The 21,601-nt window shown below is 47.5% G+C and overlaps 1 protein-coding gene across 1 annotated transcript in view; it reads left to right on the plus strand.

The window, feature by feature from the left end:
* LOC149340037 (uncharacterized) overlaps positions 1 to 21,601 on the plus strand; it is a 224,395-nt gene that overhangs the window by 193,875 nt on the left and 8,919 nt on the right. Inside the window, exons 4-6 of the mRNA XM_089548779.1 lie at positions 5,766 to 5,899; positions 8,926 to 9,154; positions 11,504 to 11,637. Of these exons, the coding sequence (XP_089404905.1) occupies positions 5,766 to 5,899; positions 8,926 to 9,154; positions 11,504 to 11,637 (497 nt within the window). The remainder of the gene's footprint in view (positions 1 to 5,765; positions 5,900 to 8,925; positions 9,155 to 11,503; positions 11,638 to 21,601) is intronic.

Genomic DNA, 21,601 nt, shown 5'->3' on the forward strand with positions numbered 1-21,601 from the left:
GACTTATTTAAGATGGACACAGGAACATAAAACACATAAATGACAGCGATGCAGGGCTGCGACCAGATAACGTTAACCGCGATCGCTCCAAGAGATAGCGCCACGTGATCTCAACACGCGCCGCATGAACTGGGAGCTCCAGCCGGGATGTGGAGAGGTATGAATCCTACTGCAGCATAACACCATTCTAAGTTGAGTAGTTTAGTGGACAGTATTTGCACGCAGAATTCTCCCTGGCCGTTGCACTTACCTCGAAGATCTTATGCGCGCGTTTTTCCGTTAGAGCGCGCTTCTCGTAGAAGAACTGTCCCAAAAAGTTCTCCGCTTCTCAGTACGGAGAAGTGACAGCGATGATCATGTACCACACTCCATTTCCTGCCCTTGTGCCAGCTGGGCGTGCACAGATCGCGTAACGATCAATGGGAAACTTTAGAGAGCGCCTCGATTCCATTTGTGCTTATCGTTTGGAGCATATTTTCACCGTCCACGAGTTGAACATAGGAGTCTTCGGTTACGTTACGAGGCCTTGAAGGACGTTCTCTGTCGAGCTTTTGTTGTGGAACAGCTTTGAGAATTTGTACGAATGCTTAAATCTGCTTTTGTTCTAACTGAAAGTTACCGTGAACCGGCAGTGGTCGCTTACAATACGCGAAAAGAGCCGCGGTAATCTTACGCAAGAGCTCTTAGACGAACGTACCATTGGGCGTAGGAAAAGAGCGCGTCTTTCGGATGCACGGCTTCATTTAACCGGTCACGCCTTCTCGGGCGCGAGAAACAAGTCTTTTGTTGCCGCCTTTATTGTGGCCACCAGAGAGTAGCGGCTGCCCGATGACTCGAAGCACGTGGCTGTGCTCCCGCAGTGACTCGGTGCCGTGGGCCTGGGGACATGTGCGGCAGATGCTAGATGTTATCGCCAACAACCACGACGGAGTAGACGATGCCCTATTGAGAAGCCCCCAATCAGATCAATCAAAGAAAAAAAGGCGAATCTTGACAACCTGTGGGCAAAGTGACACTGAGAAAACAACATGCTGGCAGGTCTCTTTAGTCAGCGGCTCCTTCGGTAAATCTTCGCAAATGCAATTCACCCGTGACACCTTCGTTCGTTGTTGGTACGAGATGCATAGAACGCGCGCTCTTCTTTGAAACACTTTGCTCCCAACTCTAACGGAGGAAAAGCTCTCAGGATGGTTACTATTGTGTAACGCGAAGCTCAGTGACAGCTGCGTTTGGGGGGCTGGATATAACATCGCTTATTCGTTATCATTCGTGTGCCCCTCTTGTAAGTGTACTTTACATCACTATTGGCTCTCTCGTAGCGTTACTGGGATCTGACCGCTCAGGTTGTCGTTTTGCAGTGACGTTATGCGTGACATCATTCCATGCTGACCAACCACCCCGATGCGATGCACCAGCTTCGCCTCCGCTTTCTTCCTAGCACTTCTTCGTGTTACGCTTGCGCCGCAAAACCGTGAAACATGCCCTTAACGGCTGTCGTTGTAGAACTGATCTCATGCTAAGAAGAGATAACCCGGAGTGACTTTTCGTGATGTTCTTTTTCAACTGTGTCGACGCAAATCACTAGAGCAAAGGTCTCTCGCCAGCTCCGTTCACTGTGGCGCCCCGCGTGGCCAACAACGCGTGCGTGGCATGCTTGATGGCCCGCCAGCGATTGGACAAGGTCACGTCCGGCGACAACACCGAGCACCATTAGCGTTCCACTGTCACACATTGCGGTACTTTCCGCGAAAAGTGTTCTTGGGGCGCTGCGAACGTGAGGGAAAGGGGGAAGGGAAGAGAGAGGAGAGGAGGGGGTGTAATAAACCCTTTGCTGAGTGAACTCGCGGCTACAGCACCACCGGCCCATTCGACCGCCGTGAGCCGCCCTCGCCCGCTTCACCCCACACGCTGTTGTTCCCTTCATTGTCGCGGCGACGTGCGACCCGAAATTGAATTACTCTCGCTGGGTCGCCGCGTGTAGGCCGAAATGCTGGCTGTTGTTTTGCAAAACACACGTTACAGCTTAATCTGCGCGTCTTCTGACCGAGCTCGGTAGAGCTTTGCTTGGGCCATTTATTTTATGGTGTATAGTATGGCTCCATGGCGGAGTAAGGGGTGCATAATGCAAAAGAGGAACAGAAATTTATGACGTTTCTTTGCCCTATTTGCGAATGTACTCACGCCACTGGGGCTAGCGTATTTTGGCATCGTGTTTAGCGGATCGTGTTGTCTGTGTATGTATGCGCCTGGCAAAACTCACGCCAAGGATACATTTTGAAACACTTAAGTGACTCTTTTATTCCCTTGCAGAATGTCTGTCATTGCGAATGCTTAGTTTCTAACATTCTGTGATGCCTCTTTTCTCGTCGGAATCACGTTGTCGTTTCCGTGCTCACAACTTTTGCACCTTCCGCTGTAGTTTCCTCATTTCAGCTTCGTGTTCTACCCCCTCGTTGTCTTCGCGCCCCTCTAGATTTTGTCTCATGGTCACGACTAGAGATGTGAAGGCCTGAAAAAAACACTGCAATTTTGGGGGAAAAAAAAATTTTTTTCGTTTTTTTCAGACGAGATAAAATGGAAAGAAACATCGAAAATTTCACAATGCAATTTCAAGGTTTTATGATTGCTTTCTTTTAGTTTAGGTTTTTGTTTTTGCTTTGAAAATCATTACAGCGTGCATCGTTGATCGATTGGAGAGCAGTCGTCATCGCCAGTGCCACGTAGTGCTTTTAAAATGTTCGTGCTGCGAGTACGCGTGTTGAAGGCCAGATCACATATAAGGTCCAGGCTTGACTTAAAAACACATTAATACTTGAACTCACGGCTGATGTAGAACAAAATGGCTGCAAATTCTATAGCGCTACACACATGGCATAAATAACATAGGCTGCTGTGCACGTAAGTGGTTTTAGCCAAATACAAGCCTAGCTTTTTGATTTCAAACATAGCAGAGTACAGGACATCGGCAGGAATTTGGTCCAGGACAGGGGTCTTCAGCAAAGCACGTGGCCCCATCTACCTGGTGGCAAGGCCTTTGCACCAACCAGCCACTAACTCATCTGGCTCGCCGACTGCTGCAGATACCACCATCATCCGCCAGCTGCGGACGAAACTGGTACCGTTTCGAAAATGTCCATACAAGGATTCGCAACAGGCTTTCAGGGGAACGCGTTCGAAAGCTTGTGTATGTGCAGTCGAACCTAGCTGTGGACACAGCTTCACTCCATGCTGCTGCGCGTAGTGCGGCATCCAGCGACAGTGACTCTCAGTCCGATGTGGAGTGACTTATAGATCAGATTTCATGTTCCCTTTCTCGGTGCAACAGAACAAGAAGTTCGTTCCACAAATATAATATTTATATCTCCATATTCGCCTGAAGTACAAATCATTCTTTATCTCCTCGGTGCAATACAACAAGAAGGTCGTTTCACAATATGGCATCTTATAACTGCATATTCGACTGAACTTAGGAGCATTATTATTGATTGTTGTGCTGTTGCAAATAAACCTGTTTTTGTTACGTTTTACAAAATTTCCAATTTCTACTGAAAAACACCGCGGAAAAAACGTTTTTTTTTCATGCCATTCAAAATTCATTGAAATTTTGCATCTCTAGTCACGACTCTATGGCGACTTCTCAGGGCCTCGGTTCTTCATGCCCAGTGTTCAACTGTGTGGTTCGCCGCTGGGCTTGTGCCAGTTCGCGTTCAGTCTTCTTGCAGTGAGCGACCACGATTCGGCCGATAGACCTTATTTACCTATTTCCTTGGACATAAGTAGAATCCTTTGTAGAGCCAAAGTTTTACTTCGCGACCATAAAGTCACTTCATTGCTAAGTTTGACAAATAAATAAGTAAATATAGGCGCGACCAGGTTTCGAACGCCGGCCGCTCGAGCAGATCAGCTTCGCTGGCCAGTGCACGAGCGCACAGTGCTAACCACTGTTGTTGTTGTTGTTGTTGTTGTTGTCCTCTTGATAATGGCGCGTACCCACTGCGACTGCAACGCACTCTCGCGCTGGGCGTTGCACGTCGTCGTCTTCATCGACTACAGCTACAGCTACAGCGCCTACAGCTGAATATAGGCAACCAGTAGAGAAAAGATGAGTACATAGTAAGCGCTGAATTCGCGTACTCCCAAGAAGCAGCCGTAGACAGCAGCACCTGCGGTGTCACTGGTGTGGTGAAAACGGACCGTTTTTACGGACGAGGAAGATGTGAAGAATGGGAGGTCCAGCTTTCCGCTGTTTTGTTTGTTTTTGCGTGGCCTGCACATAGGTAGAGTGATGGAATCATCGCATGTCGTGCACAAATCAAAAACTAGTTACGTTAGAGTACAGGCGCGGCCATAAGTAAACGGAGCACACTATTGCGTTCGAAGTGCAATCACGCCTTCTCCATTGGTAATGAAGAAGCGTTGTTTGTCTACAAGAAAACCCACCAACCTCTTCTACCAGCATGCTCGTACCACTGCTGGAAATTTCAATTAGGTGGCGCGTGAAAAATATTTAAAGACAGTTGCGTGCTCCGTTTACTTTTGTCCGCGCCTGTACGTTTAAACGCTTTCTAAATTTCATCGTGACTATCTCTGCAGGCAACACTCCATCGCTAGGCCTCCCGAACGGAGGCCAAGATTCCGGTACCTTGGCCTCAGCTTTCGAATGCAGGAACGATGTTTGTTTTTGTTTTATTTCTTTAAGAGCTCCCGTTGAGGGTATGGCAACAGTGGCGCGTGGGATATTATGAAGCAAAATACCAAGCTCCTACACGTTCACGGAATACATAATGATTTGTGGTAGCTATGGAGGTGGAGTAGGTTAATACCATTCCGCCCTCTACTTGCAAAAGACGGCGTTGAAAGTTGAAAACATTGTGATACGGGCGTGTTCGTGCAACTCTAAATTAGTGTTTGGGCCGGTAAGATATGCGTGAAGCAGGTGCGCGAATGTCGGGTTCCTAGTGAAGTGTGGAATACGTGTACTTCTGATATAAACAGAGGCTACGGGTGCGGCGAGACATTCAAAAACCGATTAAATACTACATCTAATAATAAGAAAAGCTACCATATCAACGAGCAGCGGGTTCAGCTTAGTCGTTTAATTGAATGACACGTATTTCCTTGTGTCGGCAATTTTTTTTTTTTTTTAGCATGGACACCGTGGACTGCGTCTTTCACTACTGTTTCTGTCGAAGCTGGGGGGGGAGGGGGGGGGGGGGGGTGAAACGAAACATTTTGCCTAGCACTACAGAACGTTGTCCTTTCCTCAAGCGCTCAATCTTTGAGAAAGCTGAGATTAAATCGCTGCGTGGAGAGAGAATCTCTGGAGCGGGTAACAAAAACTGTTCACAGCCCTCTACCACCTTGACTATTTCTGGAGTTAAAAGATATTTTTTTTCTTAGGAGAGAATTATACAACGTCTTCTTTTGTATTGTTTTTAAGAAGCCTAGGAAGGCTCCTTTATTTGATTGCATCACCTATGTTATACGCAGAACAAGAATATTTGTTTAATATTTTGTCTCGTGGGCGGGGTCCTTAGTCTAGGGCTGCTCGCAGTTACTCCTCCTTGAAACTTTCGCGTGTACGGAGCACACATTGTGCGAACGAGAGCGCTTGAGGTGCTTTTGGCGTCGGTTTCGCCTTCTGCATTTTCTGTCTTTTTTCTTCGCGCTGCGCGAAGCCTTCGCACAGCGCGGCACCCGCAATGGCCGCGGGCGCTCGTTAAGAGCTCACCCCGCTGCCCCGCGGCCTGTCTCTCTCGCCGCAGTGCTACCCCCGGAGGACCCGATCATTAGAGGGCTGCGGAGCCAGTACCAGCTCGGGGACCTGGTCAACCTGACGTGCTCCTACGGGCCGAGCAAGCCCAACGCCTCGCTCACCTGGTACATCAACGACAGGAAGGTGAGGGATCACACTGGCCTCGCTCGAAACTGACTTGCGTAACTTCGTGCAGTCCGGTTGTGAAAAACCTATCTTGGACGTATTACTTGCGTTTATGGTCAAATGTTTTAGGCGAATCCCCCAAGGTGGAGTAGATTTGTAATAAGAGAGTAATTACTCATTTGCATCCACCCGAGCGCAGCTATACGGCTACAAAGGAAAGCTATGCAGCTTTCTCAGAAACTTCGTAGTTAAAGAAAAATTCGTCCTTGTCCGGGGTTCGAACCCGGGACCACCGCTTCAGCGGTGCAGTCGCTCTACCAACTGAGCTACCCGGGACGGCAAGCTTATGGTAGGGCGAGAGCGAATTGATCAATAACTCGAAGTGGGAACAGTGGGACCAACAACGAAGTGGGACCAACACAGTTCCCACTTCGGAGTTGGCAAGAGCACGGAGAGAGCACGGAGTTGGCAGAACAAGAGTTGATTTGCAATGTGGCAGCTATACTATTACCTATGTTAAGAAAAAAATGGTTGAACATTGAAGCAAGACATGCTAGGTCAGAATTGAAGGCACTGAGCTCTGGCAAAATATTACATTTCTCGGGGGATCTAGTAATGGAAGCGATTATCCGCCATATTTCTTTTGAGTTACCTTGGGCTACCACGTATGTACCACGTATTTTTTTCCAAAGAACCATCAACAGGTATAAGCGTAACTGGAATGAGTCGTACAAAGTTACTGAGGTGACACAGTTCAACACATAAGACACCACTGCTGCGCTTGATCCTTACTTGCCATGAGGCGCATACGTTCTCCAAATTTATATGTCCAATTTCTACGAGCCCCTATTTGGAGTCAGGGATGCTTAACGCTTCAGCTAGAATAATTCAGATAATTATAATATTACGGGGGCGCAAATCGCATTCATAGCTGCTCGCATCAAGGCCGTTGCTGTGACTTAATGCAAAAGCTTGAATAGCTCACAATATTTTAAAAACACGCTTGATTTAACTAATACAAAGTTATTCAAAAAGTCAAAGAACACCAGTACACCCTTACGCACCCTTGCAACCTTGGTCCTTGGAAGGTGCATGGGTGCACTAAATTTGCTAACGTGCGCAGCACACCCTTGTTTTGAAAAAAAGAAACAAGAAAAATTAAGGTTGTGCAAAGAGTGTCTTCATCATTGTTACACCTTTAAGGGTGGAAATTTTTTTGCTGCGTGCATCTAATATTATGCCTGAGATTAGCAGTTTGTTTTTTTTGTGTTCTTCCTCATTTTCTCTTTTTTTTTCCAATAGCAGACACCGCTTCTCCTCTTGTTTTGACCCGCTAACCAATGTCCGCCTCTTCAACGGCCGCTCCAAATGGCTCTTCTGTCAGAGACTCAAAGAAGCACAGTGTGGAAACTGTATTACACTGTATAGGGAGATATCCAAGACACGCGGTCATTTATCTCAATTACAGTTGGCGTTATTCGTTCAGTCCGCGTTCGCGTCATGAAACACCGCCATTCAGTTTACACCGGTGTGCCCGACCCTGAACACGGTGTAAGCAGAATTTGCAGCCTCCTTAAAAGCCAAACTCACGAGCCCAAGGACGCCAAAAAAGCAGTTTCAAAGTGCGGTGAGAAGCACTCTGGAGATTACCTGGGCTGCGTGGCTGATTTGCTTTTCTGTCCCTTTTTATATGCAATTCATGGTGCGAAAGACACTACAGAGCCGAGCCCTGATACTGTCAGCGCGACGAGAAAAAATTACGGCTAAATTTGTATTTTGACGTCTTTGCTTCGCTCACAACTTTAGAAGCTTCACTTTTTCATTTACTCCTGGTGCCAAAGTTTTTGTGGTGGCTATGGCGCAGTGTATCCGCTCTTCTACTCTGTTCAATGCCGTACTCCACAAATCTTGATTAGGAAAATTTTTCCTTGGAAAGTGTGTGGAGAGAAGGCATCATGAGGCGTAATAATTTACTTGAGGCGTGCAGCCAAATTAGTGAAGGCAGACAAGCAAAAGCAGGTTGTCTCCTTCGTTCATCTTCGTTCTCCTGAGTTGGCGCCAAAGACATAATGTGTTCTTGGTGGGCGATGCATCAATGAACGCCTGGTTCAAATTAAGTTTGCCGCGAGGTCTTTATGGAGATGCCTTTATGCAGATGTGGGGCCCAGCAAGGAATTATGTGAGCGCCTAGATGAGAATGGATTACTACGACATAGCACGTGTGGTGCCACAGCAAACAAGGCAGTAACCAGCTCCACTGACGCCTTCGTGCTGCCTTAAAATCCGTCTTTGGGCATTATTTTCGCAGTTCTTCTGGTGTGTAATAGAAAGCGTAGTGTTAAATATCATTCCTTTCCTTCAGTGTGATTGTTGTGCGCCTGGTGCTCGTTTATGAGATTCTCTCTATGGGTTTCTTGTAGATGTAATATTTTCTTGATACGGGCTTAACGGAACTTTGCTGCATTTCTGCTTAATTTTACGGTGAGAGCCTTTGTGTGAAGCCCACCCTGGCCCTTCGCATGAATGAGGCTGCAGAATTTGGCAGGTGCCCAGAAGGGCACCGACCGCGGGCTGACCCGGAGGACAGTGTAGGAAGCGTGAGCGCTAAGATTTGCGAATCCTTTCGCTCTTCCGTGGCTTGGCGCCCAAACGGATCGTCGTCAAGCGGAGGCAAACGAAATCAGGAGCCGAGCTAATACAAGATAGTGGGAAGGAGAAGGAAAACAAGAGGGAAAGAAAAAGATACAAGAGGAAAAGGGACAGAAAATGTAGAAACGCCTTTATGAAGAGGGTAATGGAAATGAGAAAAAAAATCGCTTTCTAAACAAGGCTACGGTTAGGCACTCGCCGAATGTTTTAGCTACTCCTAAGCCTAGTTAACCTAATACATTTTTGTTCCTGGCACAACTAATTGAACTTCCATAAGGAATTTCCAGCCTTCCATTTGGAAGGAAGGAAATTAAGGAACACTTCGTGTGCGTGTTGCTATTGCAGCCGTTCTCCCGCTTCCTTTTTCCGACGCTTCGGTTCTTCTCTGCCATAAGGTTCCTACTGGCAGCGGCGAGCGTCTGGAAGAAGGCGGCCACCGGGCGGAGGGCGAGGAGGAAGAGGGCCTGTGGCAGGCCCACTCTCGCCTCTGGTTCACGGCGCAGGCCAGCCACCTGTGGAACGGAGCCATGGAGGTGCGATGTGCCTCGCACGCCGCGTTGCCGTACTTCGTGAGCAGCGAGGAAATCACCGTTAGGGACTACGGACGCACCGTTGACGTCTCCGGTGAGCCCTTGTTTATAGGAACACCACATTCATATGCCACAGTGACACAACTGCGAATCTCGGCCATATCAGTGCACCGCGTCAATCACAGCAGATCGCTCATCAGTGTCAAATTTAGCGGAATGGTAGTCTCGTGTCTGCTATGCTGACTGAAGGCGAACTAGCGAGCGGCCGCTTTCATGCTCCCGGGTTCCGATGGCACCACGTCACTCTCTCATCAACAAACGGCGTCATGAAGTGATAACACCAAGACAGTTATTTTCGTTGAGGTGCTGATTTCTATTCCAACAACATGTGCCGTAAAGTAACACTTCTCTTGTAAATCGTGACGCAGCGGAACCCGGAATACTCTCCAGAACGTCGAACAATGTTCCCATAGCAACAGTATTTATCCTGGTGCGCAGTGCTCTCAATCAGAGGTCTACTTATTTAGCTGCCTTTGCTGTGCGCAGCAAGCGTTTCAGCGTGAAAGGTTTCCTCAGTGGAGTTGGCGCTCAGCTGTTCGGCAAGCAGCAGCCGATGCTCAAGGAGCTGACGCGCGTTTTAGGACGCGAACATACCAGCAGCAAAGCAGCGAAAGTTTATGCCTGTCGGAATCTGGAAAAGCATTTAGAGATTGCTCCGCATCCTACCAACCACCTGACTAGCCTACTGTGCTGAGTTCAAAAGACCCATCAAAAGTGGCCGCAACCGCCGGTATGAAATGATTGGCGCACATTTGATTTGCACTCTTTCGATATGTATCGCGCCTGTCATTAACGACCTTTTCACCAGAACTTAGAGACCGCTTGCCTCCGAATAGTAGCTAGGAGCTTCAGCATTTTACATAACGGTCGAACACATGCGCTGAATGACAGCTGGGAAACTCACTCGCTTACACGGTAAGTGCCTTGTTGTATAAGAGGCCGGTTTAATGCCTCAGATTTAGTGTAAACAGGACCAGAAAGCGATAAATGCAAAAACAAAACGACCTCAAGTGCATCCCACGGCTCACGTGATTCTAATGCGAGCGTTACACGGGCGCTGCCGAGAGGTGGAGCGACAGTACGTCCTCGCTCCCATTCCAGCCTGACTACCTGAGAAGCACTTTAAAACATCGAGCAGTGAGAACGACGAGAATATATGGCAAAAATCTTGTGCTTTGCCTGCGGGGAGTTGAAGAAACGGTCCAGTAAAGAACATAGCTGTATTCCCTTTACCCCTCTGTGTCTTGAATGTTCAACCTACTGCCGGAGACGAGTATAAAAGTATTGGCATATACTTGCGATCTTTCCCCATGATAACAGCAAAGGCAGAGCTCGCGGTTGTGGCACCAATTTATATTTTAAATTTGCGACGAAAGTCAGGCCACAGCCGACGGCTGCGCCATGCTGAGTTAAATCTTCGCGGCTCTCCATTTATTAGCGCTGCGTCAGCTGAAGTAAATATACTACAGTTCGGGATTAAGCGCAATACACAAATACCGTATTTACACGCATTGTAACGCCTGCCCGCTTTTAAAGGTCAGAACTAAAAAAAAAAAGAGAGGGGCAAAGACTTCGCTTGTAACGCGCACCATATATATTTCGATGTTTCAATAAAGAAATACGCGTGTGAGGCCGCCCGATTCCCACTTGCCTCCGTTCACAAGATCCCCTTATTTTAAACCGCTAGCTTAGCTTGTTTCTCGCGCTCTAGTCGGCGTCCGCAGTGCAGACTTTGGCAGCACGCCAATGCTGCGCTCAAATGACGTCATGGTTAGCTTATCGTTCGAAGAGAGCTCCGGCAGTGGCGGTGCTCTTGGCGAACTTGGCATATCGCCAAGACGCTTGGGCTCTCGGCGCGGTGTTGCCCGGAAACGCCAGTGTGTGCTCAGAAAGCCTCCGCACCAAGCTTGCCTTTTTTTTTTTTTTGAACCAGGGGCCGTAGGCAACTCGGCGCGTCTTCGCAGTACACGTTTCCATGTTGACTGAAATCCAGGTCAGCGCCTTGCTGACGGGACACTTCAGATGCTCGTGAGGCCTATCGGTACCTAAGACGGCGGTAGGCGATATCCTCAATGTCGAGGCGCAAGAAGTGCCAAACCTGCATTTCTGTGATGCCGATGACAAGAGAGTGATAGTGGCCTAACTTGATTTTCGCACCAGATTTTTACGCGCATGACATTTTTAAGCTATTCTACTGGGGGAAAAAAAAGGTCTGGGCAGCAACGGTTTTGTTACGGGTTCCAGAATTGGGTGGTAAAAGCAAATAGAAAGGCTCCAGTTTCTCTGAGTGCGGGAGATCAGAGCTTCCCAAGGTTTTGTAAGCAGCATCAAGGGCACATCTCGCTGACCTTGGCGCCGACTGCAGAGCGCGGTTCTCATGCAGGGCCCCGTATGAACGGTCCCCGGCTTGAAGGCGTCCGCAAGCGGTATGCGCTGGGCGGCGTGGTCGACCTGAGCTGCCACGCGGACCCTGCGACACCCACACACGGACTCAGGTGGCTCATCAACGACAGAGAGGTGAGCGAAGCGATTGTGTCCGCAAGTTCGCTCCTTCATGGACAGAGCAGAATCATCTGTATTTTAGTGAAATTTTACTTGCGCTTGCTCCCATTATGCCCATATTGAAAAAAGATTGCAAAGTTATCACTGTCATTTATTCGCACACGAAGAAGCTTCTTTGCCTTCGAAGTTCTTGAAAGACTTTTTTTTCTTTCGCGCCTTCTTCAAGTCAAACACAAGAGAATAACTTATCACTTGATGTTAATGGTGCCGCCGCGGTGGCTCAGCGGTTATGGTGCTCGGCTGCTGACCCGAAAGACGCGGGTTCGATCCCGGCCGCGGCGGCTAGAATTTCTTTGGAGGAGAGATTCTAGAGGCCCGTGTGCTGTGCGATGTCAGTGCACGTTAAAGAACCCCAGGTGGTCGAAATTTCCGGAGCCCTCCACTACGGCGTCTCTCATAGCCTCAGTCGCTACGTTAAACCCCATAAACCAAACCAAACCAAACCAAACTTGATGTTAATGAAATGAAAATGTTGAACACATGCCCACCTGCTTGGTCTCCTTGAGACCGCAGTACTTGTAAATAAATAAAATAAATAATCAAACGCGCATCATATTTCTCCTGACGTCTAAAATTCAAGCAAACAAGAGCTTGAAAAATTCGAGAGAGGAGATTCTTCTGTAACGATATGATTGCAGCCATGACGATTGAGAGAGGACACTGCTTTTTTTTAGAAATAATGCCCAGAATAGCGACATACACGGAATAAGACTTCTTATCAGCTTGTGCCAAGCAGTGAAACTAAGCGATAAGCCACGAACCCAACAGTTCGCACAAACATTTCAAGCGCTGTACGCCTTCTCCCTTGAAACCGCGTACGTGGCTCACTCTCAAGTTCGAGAAGTTGAAGTCCGATATATACACAGCGTTTGGCGTTACGTGTCCGGGATTTATTTTATGTGCTTTATCACAGTTCACGGAACGGGCGCTGAAGCGGGGGAAGGAGGAAAAAATACTCAAGTGAGTCAAGTCGCCGGCGAGTTAGGGACGTTCCGAACCGAAGTGGGGGCAGAGGCTGAATGAGGCTGGATTAGACGTGGGGGCAGACCCAGAATCTATGAGGGCTATCAAGACAGTGTTCCCCCGTGCTTCCATGTACTAGAGTGTGGGTGTATAGATAGTATAGATAGTATACGCTGGGTGTATCGGTAGTAAATAATGATCAGTGAGGGGATGATGATGATGCGAAACATTAAGAGCAAGAGAAAGTCAGTTCGGGTGCAATAAAACGCCTAGATATGCAGCTAGGTAGGCAAGGTCCCTAAATATGTCCTTATGTAGGGCTGTCGGTAAGTAGCGAAAAGTTCTTCGTAAGACCGTCATTTTATTCCAAACTCATCGATTGGAACGTATTGCAGCTAACCACCATAATTCCAGATAGTCGCTAGCGTCTACCGTGTCGCGGTTGCTTTTCAATATTGCGATAAACTCGCATTATTAGGCATTATGGCGACGCCTGAAGCTGTTGGCGGTGTAGAGGTTGCTGCTGCTTAATTTTTTTTTGGAACTCTGTTCAGGGACGTATGGTGCACCGGCAGTAAACACTCCACCATTCCTTCTGAAGGTTTGGAACAGTTCGACGAAGACCGAAGAACCCTCGCGGACACAATGGCTAGGAAGGAACCAAATGCGGCCTTCTGTAAGAAACTAACATTTATGGGGCTGAATAATTTCGCGTCGATACATGATAGAGGTAACTGAATAAGACATCTTTGCAGATAGAGCACACGTTTTTCTGTTAGGTGGCGTAAAAATTTTCTTAATCCTTGCAGGATTTCCTTAATGATCTTATTAATGCCTTACTCAAGCATTTAAACACAAAAACTTTGTTCGAACTTCATCTCTAGTTCTTCGTGGGCTTGGATGCCCGCACACTGCAGGAGCCCTCGGTTTTCGAATATGTACAGTCAGGGACAAAAGTCTCCGGACCACGTGTTCCTCTAACGAAGCCGATAGCTCTGCTATTAGTCGGCGGCTGGAGACCACACTTGTGGAGGTAAAAGTTAAATTTTTGTTCACTCATCTCCACAAGTGCGGTCTCCAGCCGCTGTCTTATAGTAGAGCTATAAGCTTCGTTTGAGGAACACGTGGTCCGGAGACTTTTGTCCCCGACTGTACGCTCGTGCAGCAGCTGTAATGAACGGAGACTGGGCTCCCTTTGGGTGCAGTTAGCTGCCAGATCGCTGCTTCCACAATCTGAGACTACCATGCTCACTTGTTCGTGCGCAAAGAAGTGACAAGAAGGCTAGCGTTATAAAACCGTGAAAATGCTTCCTGTCTGTAAACCCCTCCACTATCTATGAGAGAACTTCATCGCCTCTCGACCGCAGCGTCCCCAGGGCTTTCACGGAGCCTAAGTGAAACGTTCCTAAACGTGTTCTACTACTTGGTAATACCAAAGTATATTTCTTCCACAATGCAACAATTGTGCCTTCAGTTGAAATTCGGAAGGCATTCACGGTAAAAGGTAGGCAGTGGTGGCTCCCACAAGCCAGCTTGCAATTTTTGCAATCTCGTTGGATAATCAGTCGCCTAACTCATTTCCACAAGGCATATCACCACGTCACGCTGCATGAAGATTTTATTTCGCCACTTGAGTAAATCTGCCGTCGCATTGATCATCGTCACAAAGTTGGGATTGCAAAATGCCATAGCAACGCCTGCTTTCAGTCTCTCCTACCACGGACTCCGAGTCGAGTAGAACCGCCTTCCCGCCGATATGCAGCCATTGAAAATAACCTTCGTTTTTGCGATCCACTAGCTAACTTTGTATATTTAGGAGAGAGTTGAGTTCCAATAAGATTCACTGTGTTGTATTCATTGGGTTGTTTTATCCTATGTAACCCACTCCCTTTTGTAATGCCTTTGGCCCTGAGGGTAAAATAAATAAATAAATAAATAAATAAATAAATAAATAAATAAATAAATAAATAAATAAATAAATAAATAAATAAATAAATAAATAAATAAATAAATAAATAAATAAATAAATAAATAAATGCAATCTGGATGCAAAAAAAAACGAAAAAACAGACCTCACCCAAACCGCTTTGCAACGCCACCGGATTAAACTTCCTCTGCACTCACCTCACAAGGCACCCACGTTCCCTTTTCCCTGCCTGGCTTCGTCCTCGAACCACTTCGCCCCAAAGAATGTACTCAAATGAATGAAAAATTTTCGATGCAATTGAATGAATGATTAAGATCTTTATCTTAAAGCAAAATTAGCTCTCGGCCGCTGTTCGGGATTTAAGAGGAACGGGAGTGCATTTGCAGATGTAACTTCTGCTCGCTTTTTCCGTAGCCTTCAGAGCTGCGCGTTGTAACTGAGTAGACCTCTGTTACAGTATTTAAAGAAGGCCGCTCTCGCTAGCGCTTGTCGCAATGGAGTGGTGAGTAGCGGTGCTAGCTCTTATCTGGTGTGCTCGGATAACGATGTCGTCCAGCGTATATGAAAAGATATAAAATTTTTGCAACTTTCTTTTCGTTGTATTCCAAATATTTTTTAGGTAAACCTTTATTCCACTCACTGGGCCGCCATTCATGCAATTCTTCACGCAACAGCTGGGAAGCGTTCGTGCTTTGCGCATGCGCTGACGTTCCGACACTCAGCTGAAATTGAAAACAAAAGTCACCGCCAGCCGTGCCATGCATCAGGTGGACGCAGTGGGCTAGCCACCGGTGTTAAAGGTTTGGTTTGGTTTGGTTTATTAGGGTTTAACGTCCCAAAGCGACTCAGGCTATGAGGGACGCCGTAGTGAAGGGCTCCGGAAATTTCTACCACCTGGGGTTCTTTAATATGTACTGACATCGCACAGTACACGGGTCTCTAGAATTTCGCCTCCATCGAAATTCGACCGCCGTGGCCGGGGTCGAACCCGCGTCTTTCAAGTCAGTAGCTGAGCGTCATAATCACTGAGCCACCGCGGCAGCTACAGGTGCTAAAGAGAGAGAAAATTGAGAATGGATGCGAAAATGATACGGGCCACGGCAGCATGAAATATTTGCTCTAGCTTCTCAGTGCATGTGAACATTAAGCGTAAATTATGCTATTGCCTTCTAGCATGTCCGCGAAGACTTACTGTCGATTTCAGATTCAGTATTCAGTACTGAGGCAATTATTAGTCTAGCAGCAACGCCGTGCTAAAATCGATCTAAAAAAACCCAGTGCGCAACTATACACAACTGTACAAATGTAAAGCGGTCGATAGGGCGTTTACGAGTTTGAATATTCTATACTTCTTCAAAGGCGATAAATCACTCGTAAGCTTCCGGCCTTTGCCGGGAATTGAGAGGCGCCTGTACATTTTGTATAAACCACAACTAGTCATATGGCAAACGCAGAAAACGGAGTAATCATTTTTTTTTATGAAAGCAGTAATAGTTTTCATTCATCGCCTTCGAGTACATGCTTTTCGACCACGCAGCACGTTCTTAACGTGCGAAATAATGAAAGGAATAAATTTAAAGCAACAACGAAAAAAAGAAATATTAACAACATGACTGCGCCCTCAACTTATAAGCTGCCCTTGGAGAACACTACCAACGTTCTTTTCTTTTATGGTGAAAAGGGCTACTGCACCGCTGCCTAAACTGCAAGAGCAATCGGCTGGTGCCTCTCCAATTTGCTCCTCGCAGCCGATGTTGCGTTAAGTCGTGTACCCTCCCTGAGCAATTTCCGGACCTTTTTAAAGGAACGAAAACGGAGCCGTATAGCCGTTTTTTTTTTTTAGTATTTATCACTAGATGGCGCCACAATGGGGCTTGCTATTTCTCACACTAGAGATGTGGCAGCCTCAGAGTTTGGAAAAGGCAAGAACATTCCTGAGAGCTTGTGCTTGAACTGCGCTTTTGAAGTTGCTGCGCACGACTGCTTCACGCGTCTTGTTCTCTTATCTCAGAAGCGCTCACTATGGCGCTTCCGTGCTATTTCGACGGCCCTTTTTCGCCGAAATAGACTTGCGCGTGAAAGCGCTGAGCATTTTTGGGCCTATACAAGTTTTGCGCTCGTTAAATATTCCATATCTATAGTTGGATGTGGCGTTCCACTTTAGAGTCCCTTGAAGAAAAAGACGGCAGTGAGCATTAAGCCCTGCTCAAGAGACGCAACTGAACTGCCCTGTTGCTCACGTGGGATCATTTAAGTTTTTTATCGGTAGCCCGAGACTAAGAGTAAACGACAATAGAACACAAGAGGTACTACTAAAGGTTGACGTTGAAATTTGCGCTGCGTCATATTGTTGTCATCCGTGGATGTCAGGCAAAGACCACACCCGATTGCTGAGTTTGGGGAACTGAGGGCGACATTTCTCGGCAGATATGGAGGAGGACATATTGTTCAGGATGGAATTAACAGATGTAGGGTAATTATCGCCGGAAGTACATTATGAGCACATATGGTAACGCTGCAGATTTTTTACTTTGGAGTGATATTTTTTTGATCCACCAGAGAAAAATCTTGTTCATTGTTTTGGTTCAGTTTAAGAGCGAATATTTTACTAGTGGGTTGGCTAAGCTTGTTTCCGAATCTACTACTAAAGGCAAAAATCTAGCAGCGAATCTAACAGACAAATGATGTTTTCAAGTTAGTAGAAGACGAAGCAAATGCTGCAATCCAGGTTGGAAAGGATTTTTCCAGGAGCGCACAAAGTGGGTGTAGATGCAATATGTGCGTGTGTGGGCTGAAAGATGGTCTGTAATTTTTAATGTTGGTTTGCCTGAATTTTCATAGAGGGCAATAAGATATCGTGGTATGTTTGGGCCAGTTGCGCCAGGAGGTTCTGTGGCATCCATTTGTTGGCCTTGTAGGTCACCGGGGCCTGCGTGGTTTTCCCAGAGTTTTTTCGCTTGGGGCAGTGAGTGGGTGCTACCACGCTCGCCGTTTTCTCTCTTGAATCAGGTGCTGCACCTTGCTCCACTACTTCCTTATCTTTGTCTTTCTACTAATCCAAGCTTAGCCGAATGACATGGATCACCTGTTCTGCTGCCTACTCTACCCTACAGTATGCAGTACGCCATTAGCGGCCATTATTACAGGACTCGCTTTGAAACGCATGGGTGCTTATCACGTAATCCCGGTCAACTTGTTCTCGGGTTCTTTACAGGCGAGCCGCGCAGTGCGGGCGCCGAAGCAGGCAAACACCTGGCATACAGAAGCTCGTAATGCATTTCTGCATTAGTAGCTGGGATAATAAGGAAGAGGTTGTGTTTCTTTGGCAGGCACTGACAGGTCATGACCAGTACCTTTCAGGAGAAAAGTACGTACATGACACTTGTATTCTGCCAGTAGTCACATTTTGTAGGGAACTTAGAGGTGAATGGAAAGGTTTCAACTGGTGCAGGAGGGAGTGAATTAGGGGAAAAATGAAACAGGTTTTGTTCTGCCGTAGACGCAGGCATTGCTGCTGCAGTAGCTAATGCTGATGAACCCAGTACACTCCCCGGTCATGTCGGCGGGACGGGTTTAAAGCACCGTCTCGGCCCTCTCGCTTCCCTCTCGTCGAGTTTCCGCCCGTCCTGCACCCCCTCTCCTCGGGTGAGTGCCCTCAAAGGCACCGAACCGAGCGTGAAAAGACCACAGATTCCTTGCAGCAAGCACACTTCGAGAAGACGCCTAACAAACTCAAAGTAGTGCTCAAAAAAACAAAAAAACCCTCGGAAACGCTCGCCATCGGCGAAGAGGCAAGCGCCACATCGGATACCGTGGTCACGAAAACTTTGCAACCGCCTGCACCCTCACGGCGGAAAGAACGCCGTCCGCTGATATACTGCCGCTGGTCGCGTTATTCATCACATTGTCGCGCAACTGCTTTTTTTTCACATTGCTGCGCCCCATGGTGTGTCTCGTGTTCACTGGAGTCGCAGCGGGTCGGAGGAGTCCCGGCGCGGACTGACTCCGGCCGGCGGCGGCGTCCGACCGTGCCGTCGTTTGTTCTCGGCGTAGGAGTGATGGGCCGTGGCGGCGGCCGCTCGCTTATCGCCCGCATTAGCCGTCCACAGCGGCAATTGCCACGCGGCGGTTACGGGATTATCGGGATCGCTCGCAGGGTCTCGGCCGACGTCTGCGCGGAGCCACTGTCCGCGGTCAGCGGCCGCTCCTTTATTTTTCTTCGTCGCTTCCCCTTTCCCCGTTCTCCCCGTGTCTCCCCATTGTTTCCTCTTCGTTTTTTTTTTCTTCCTCTGGGCTCCCTCGTCGCTGTGCAAGCAGGGAGAAGCGATTTCTGTCTCTTGTCACCGAGCGACGCTCGCGGAGGTCGCTCGCTGACTGTGTGGACCCTGCCTCTGAATGTATTGTGTCATCACGGCTTGGCTTTTTGCCAGATAGCGGCTTTCTTTCCTGCTTCCTGGGCGAATAATTCTTTTTCATTGTCCGCACTCGCGTCCCCATCCCTGTTTTGTTGACCTTTCCTCTTTCGACATTGTGTTGGCACCCGCTTATCTCGCGCGGGGATGCATCTTCGGGCGTGCGGAATTTCGCTTCTTGTGTCGGGCTGCCAGCTTCGCTCCAGCGACTGTGCCTAAGATAAACTGTAATTAGTCATGCTTATTGTCAACTTATCTCCGCTCGCTTTGCCCATTCTCTGTCCCTCGCATTTTCTTTGATAGCGTGTGGCGTATAGCATACAGCAGGGAGTTCGTGCTGGGATAAACTGTAGCGGAGCTCTCTACGCGTAGATGATACCAAACTAAACGAGTAGGCCACCGCTTATCTGGACGCGTCACGCAATTTTGTTTTCCTGCTTATCTGTTTAACTGCACAGAGAGAGCGATAATGTAAGTGCGTATTTCGCAATCCTGTGATACCCTTGGTGAAATTTCGGTGAGAATTATTCACCTCTAATGGCAAATCCATCTATCACTGCACGTTCAAGAATATCCCGTGCGCATGCAATATAACCTTCCTTATCTGCAAGTATTGTAATGGTGGAGAAATTGGAGACCGATATTGTTTACTGCATTCGTCAACTGAAGTGCGCGAACGTCAGCTGGTTTTATGGATTCCGGATGAATCTTCAAGCGCCTTCAGGTGATGCGTGTTGTGTTCAGGGTGAGAGCGGCTTTACTTCGCGTCTATCACGGGACCGGTGCTCCGAGTCGTTGTCGGCTTCAGGCGCATTGAAGCAGGGGCAGAACATTCTTAACAGCCACTATCGAAAATGAAGACGACCAAGTTTCGGCAGTGTAACTACCCTGACACCAAGCCCGACTTTTGCTCAGCGGTTAGCGATGAATGACGAACATGGCAGCGGATGTGACCTCATTTTCGGAGCTCTGTGAATCGCTGTGACATAACAACGGCCCGCGTTTGCGACGTTTTCTTGTTCATACGTGCGGCCTGCAAGGCCACTGCAAGTAAATAATTTCGTTAGCGCTACGAACGTCCTCCCATATTTGATTGTTGCTGTGGAATTTTTTTTTACGATTTATTCCCTTTATTTCTGCAATTGGTAAGCCCGCCTTTAACTCTTTAGCCACGAGCGTGCACCAAGGTTCTCCGCGTTCCAGCTAATAAGCACACTGACAGCACAGTGCTCGCCAGGCCGTCTCCTTTACAGTGTCCTGCAGAACCATTTTCAGTGAAATGTAGTAAGTTCATAGCAAGGCAGCCACTATTTTCTTCACACGAAAGTATGCTCTTAACGCGTACGCACCACTGTAGTAAGTAAGTGGGCGCATTGGGATATGTGGAGCTACATTCCTTTGATAACCTGGAAAAAAAAGTGATAAAGAGACATGCCTCTGGAAACGCTCGTGCTATACTGGTACCGTACTTTAACAGCAACTGCAGTCATTGAAAGATAACAGTTGCGCCATACCCTAGGAGGCACTCGGGTAGACGGTAACAGCAGGGGCCAAGCGTGTAGATGCGAGTGCAGTGTAGGCTGTGGGGAAAACTGTCACAAGACGGGAAATGAAAGTGAGGGCGAGCGTCTTGAGATTGTGCAGCCGCCGCCTGGCTACCCTCCTGTCTCTTCTGAGCTCTTCAAAATGAACTCAAAAAGCCAAGCAGTCTGAAAGGTGGAAACTGATTGAACAGCTCTAAGAGAAAGAACGGAAGAGAACACGGACACAAGTGCTTGTGTCCTGTTCTTCTCTTCCGTCCTGCCTGTTAGCGCTGCGCTGTTCAGTCAGTTTCCATCAGCATGCAGCAACCAGCCCGACTAAGCCCTCTTCTGGACTCCGAAGGGTACTGTTAATCGCTCTGGTGACGACAAGTGATAGTTGAGGGGGTTCCAGTCGAGTCGTGAATAAGCGCTATTTTTGCTTGGAATGTCGATGCACTTTCTCTTTTCTGTCGTTTTCCCCCCTCAAGCTACCTCCTCCTCATCATCACTGCCCGAAGAACTGTCAGAGCTTGTCAGCTTATAAACAGTAGCACTTGGGGGCTGTTTTGAATCTCGATTATATTCTATTATTGGTATAAACGTGCTTTTCATCCTATCTGTAATCCTTTGCGCAAAGTACTTCCAATCCCTACAAACAGCATCTGTCACATGAAACACAACGAGAGACGCGATCGGAGGCCATTGTTTTTTAAAGCACTGAGCACAGATTGAAGTCTATCTATATCAGTGCAGGGTGATTTTTTTTTTTTAATGTTTCCAGATTTTTTGCTAGAAAATGTGAGAGATACGTCGGTGTCGTCAGTGCAGATGGATTGTACAAGAAGGCAGACATTCTGTGCGTGATAGAGCTCAACACAGTTCATTAATTTAAACTTTTAATATGTAATTTTTGGAGCAAAGATAGTATTGCTAAATTAAAGACCGTAAGCGTAGAATGTGAGCCTAGTTTGTAAATTTTCTTGAACGGCAATGTGATTCGAAATATTCAGTGTCAAAAAGTCTCTTTTAAACGCTAGTTCAGTTGGGTTTTCCGCATTGCTTATTAATTAATTGACGTCTTTTGCAATTTTTAT

This window comes from Amblyomma mixtum, chromosome 6 (assembly GCF_055824585.1).
Source record: "Amblyomma mixtum isolate Tamu chromosome 6, ASM5582458v1, whole genome shotgun sequence".
Classification (NCBI taxonomy): domain Eukaryota; kingdom Metazoa; phylum Arthropoda; class Arachnida; order Ixodida; family Ixodidae; genus Amblyomma; species Amblyomma mixtum.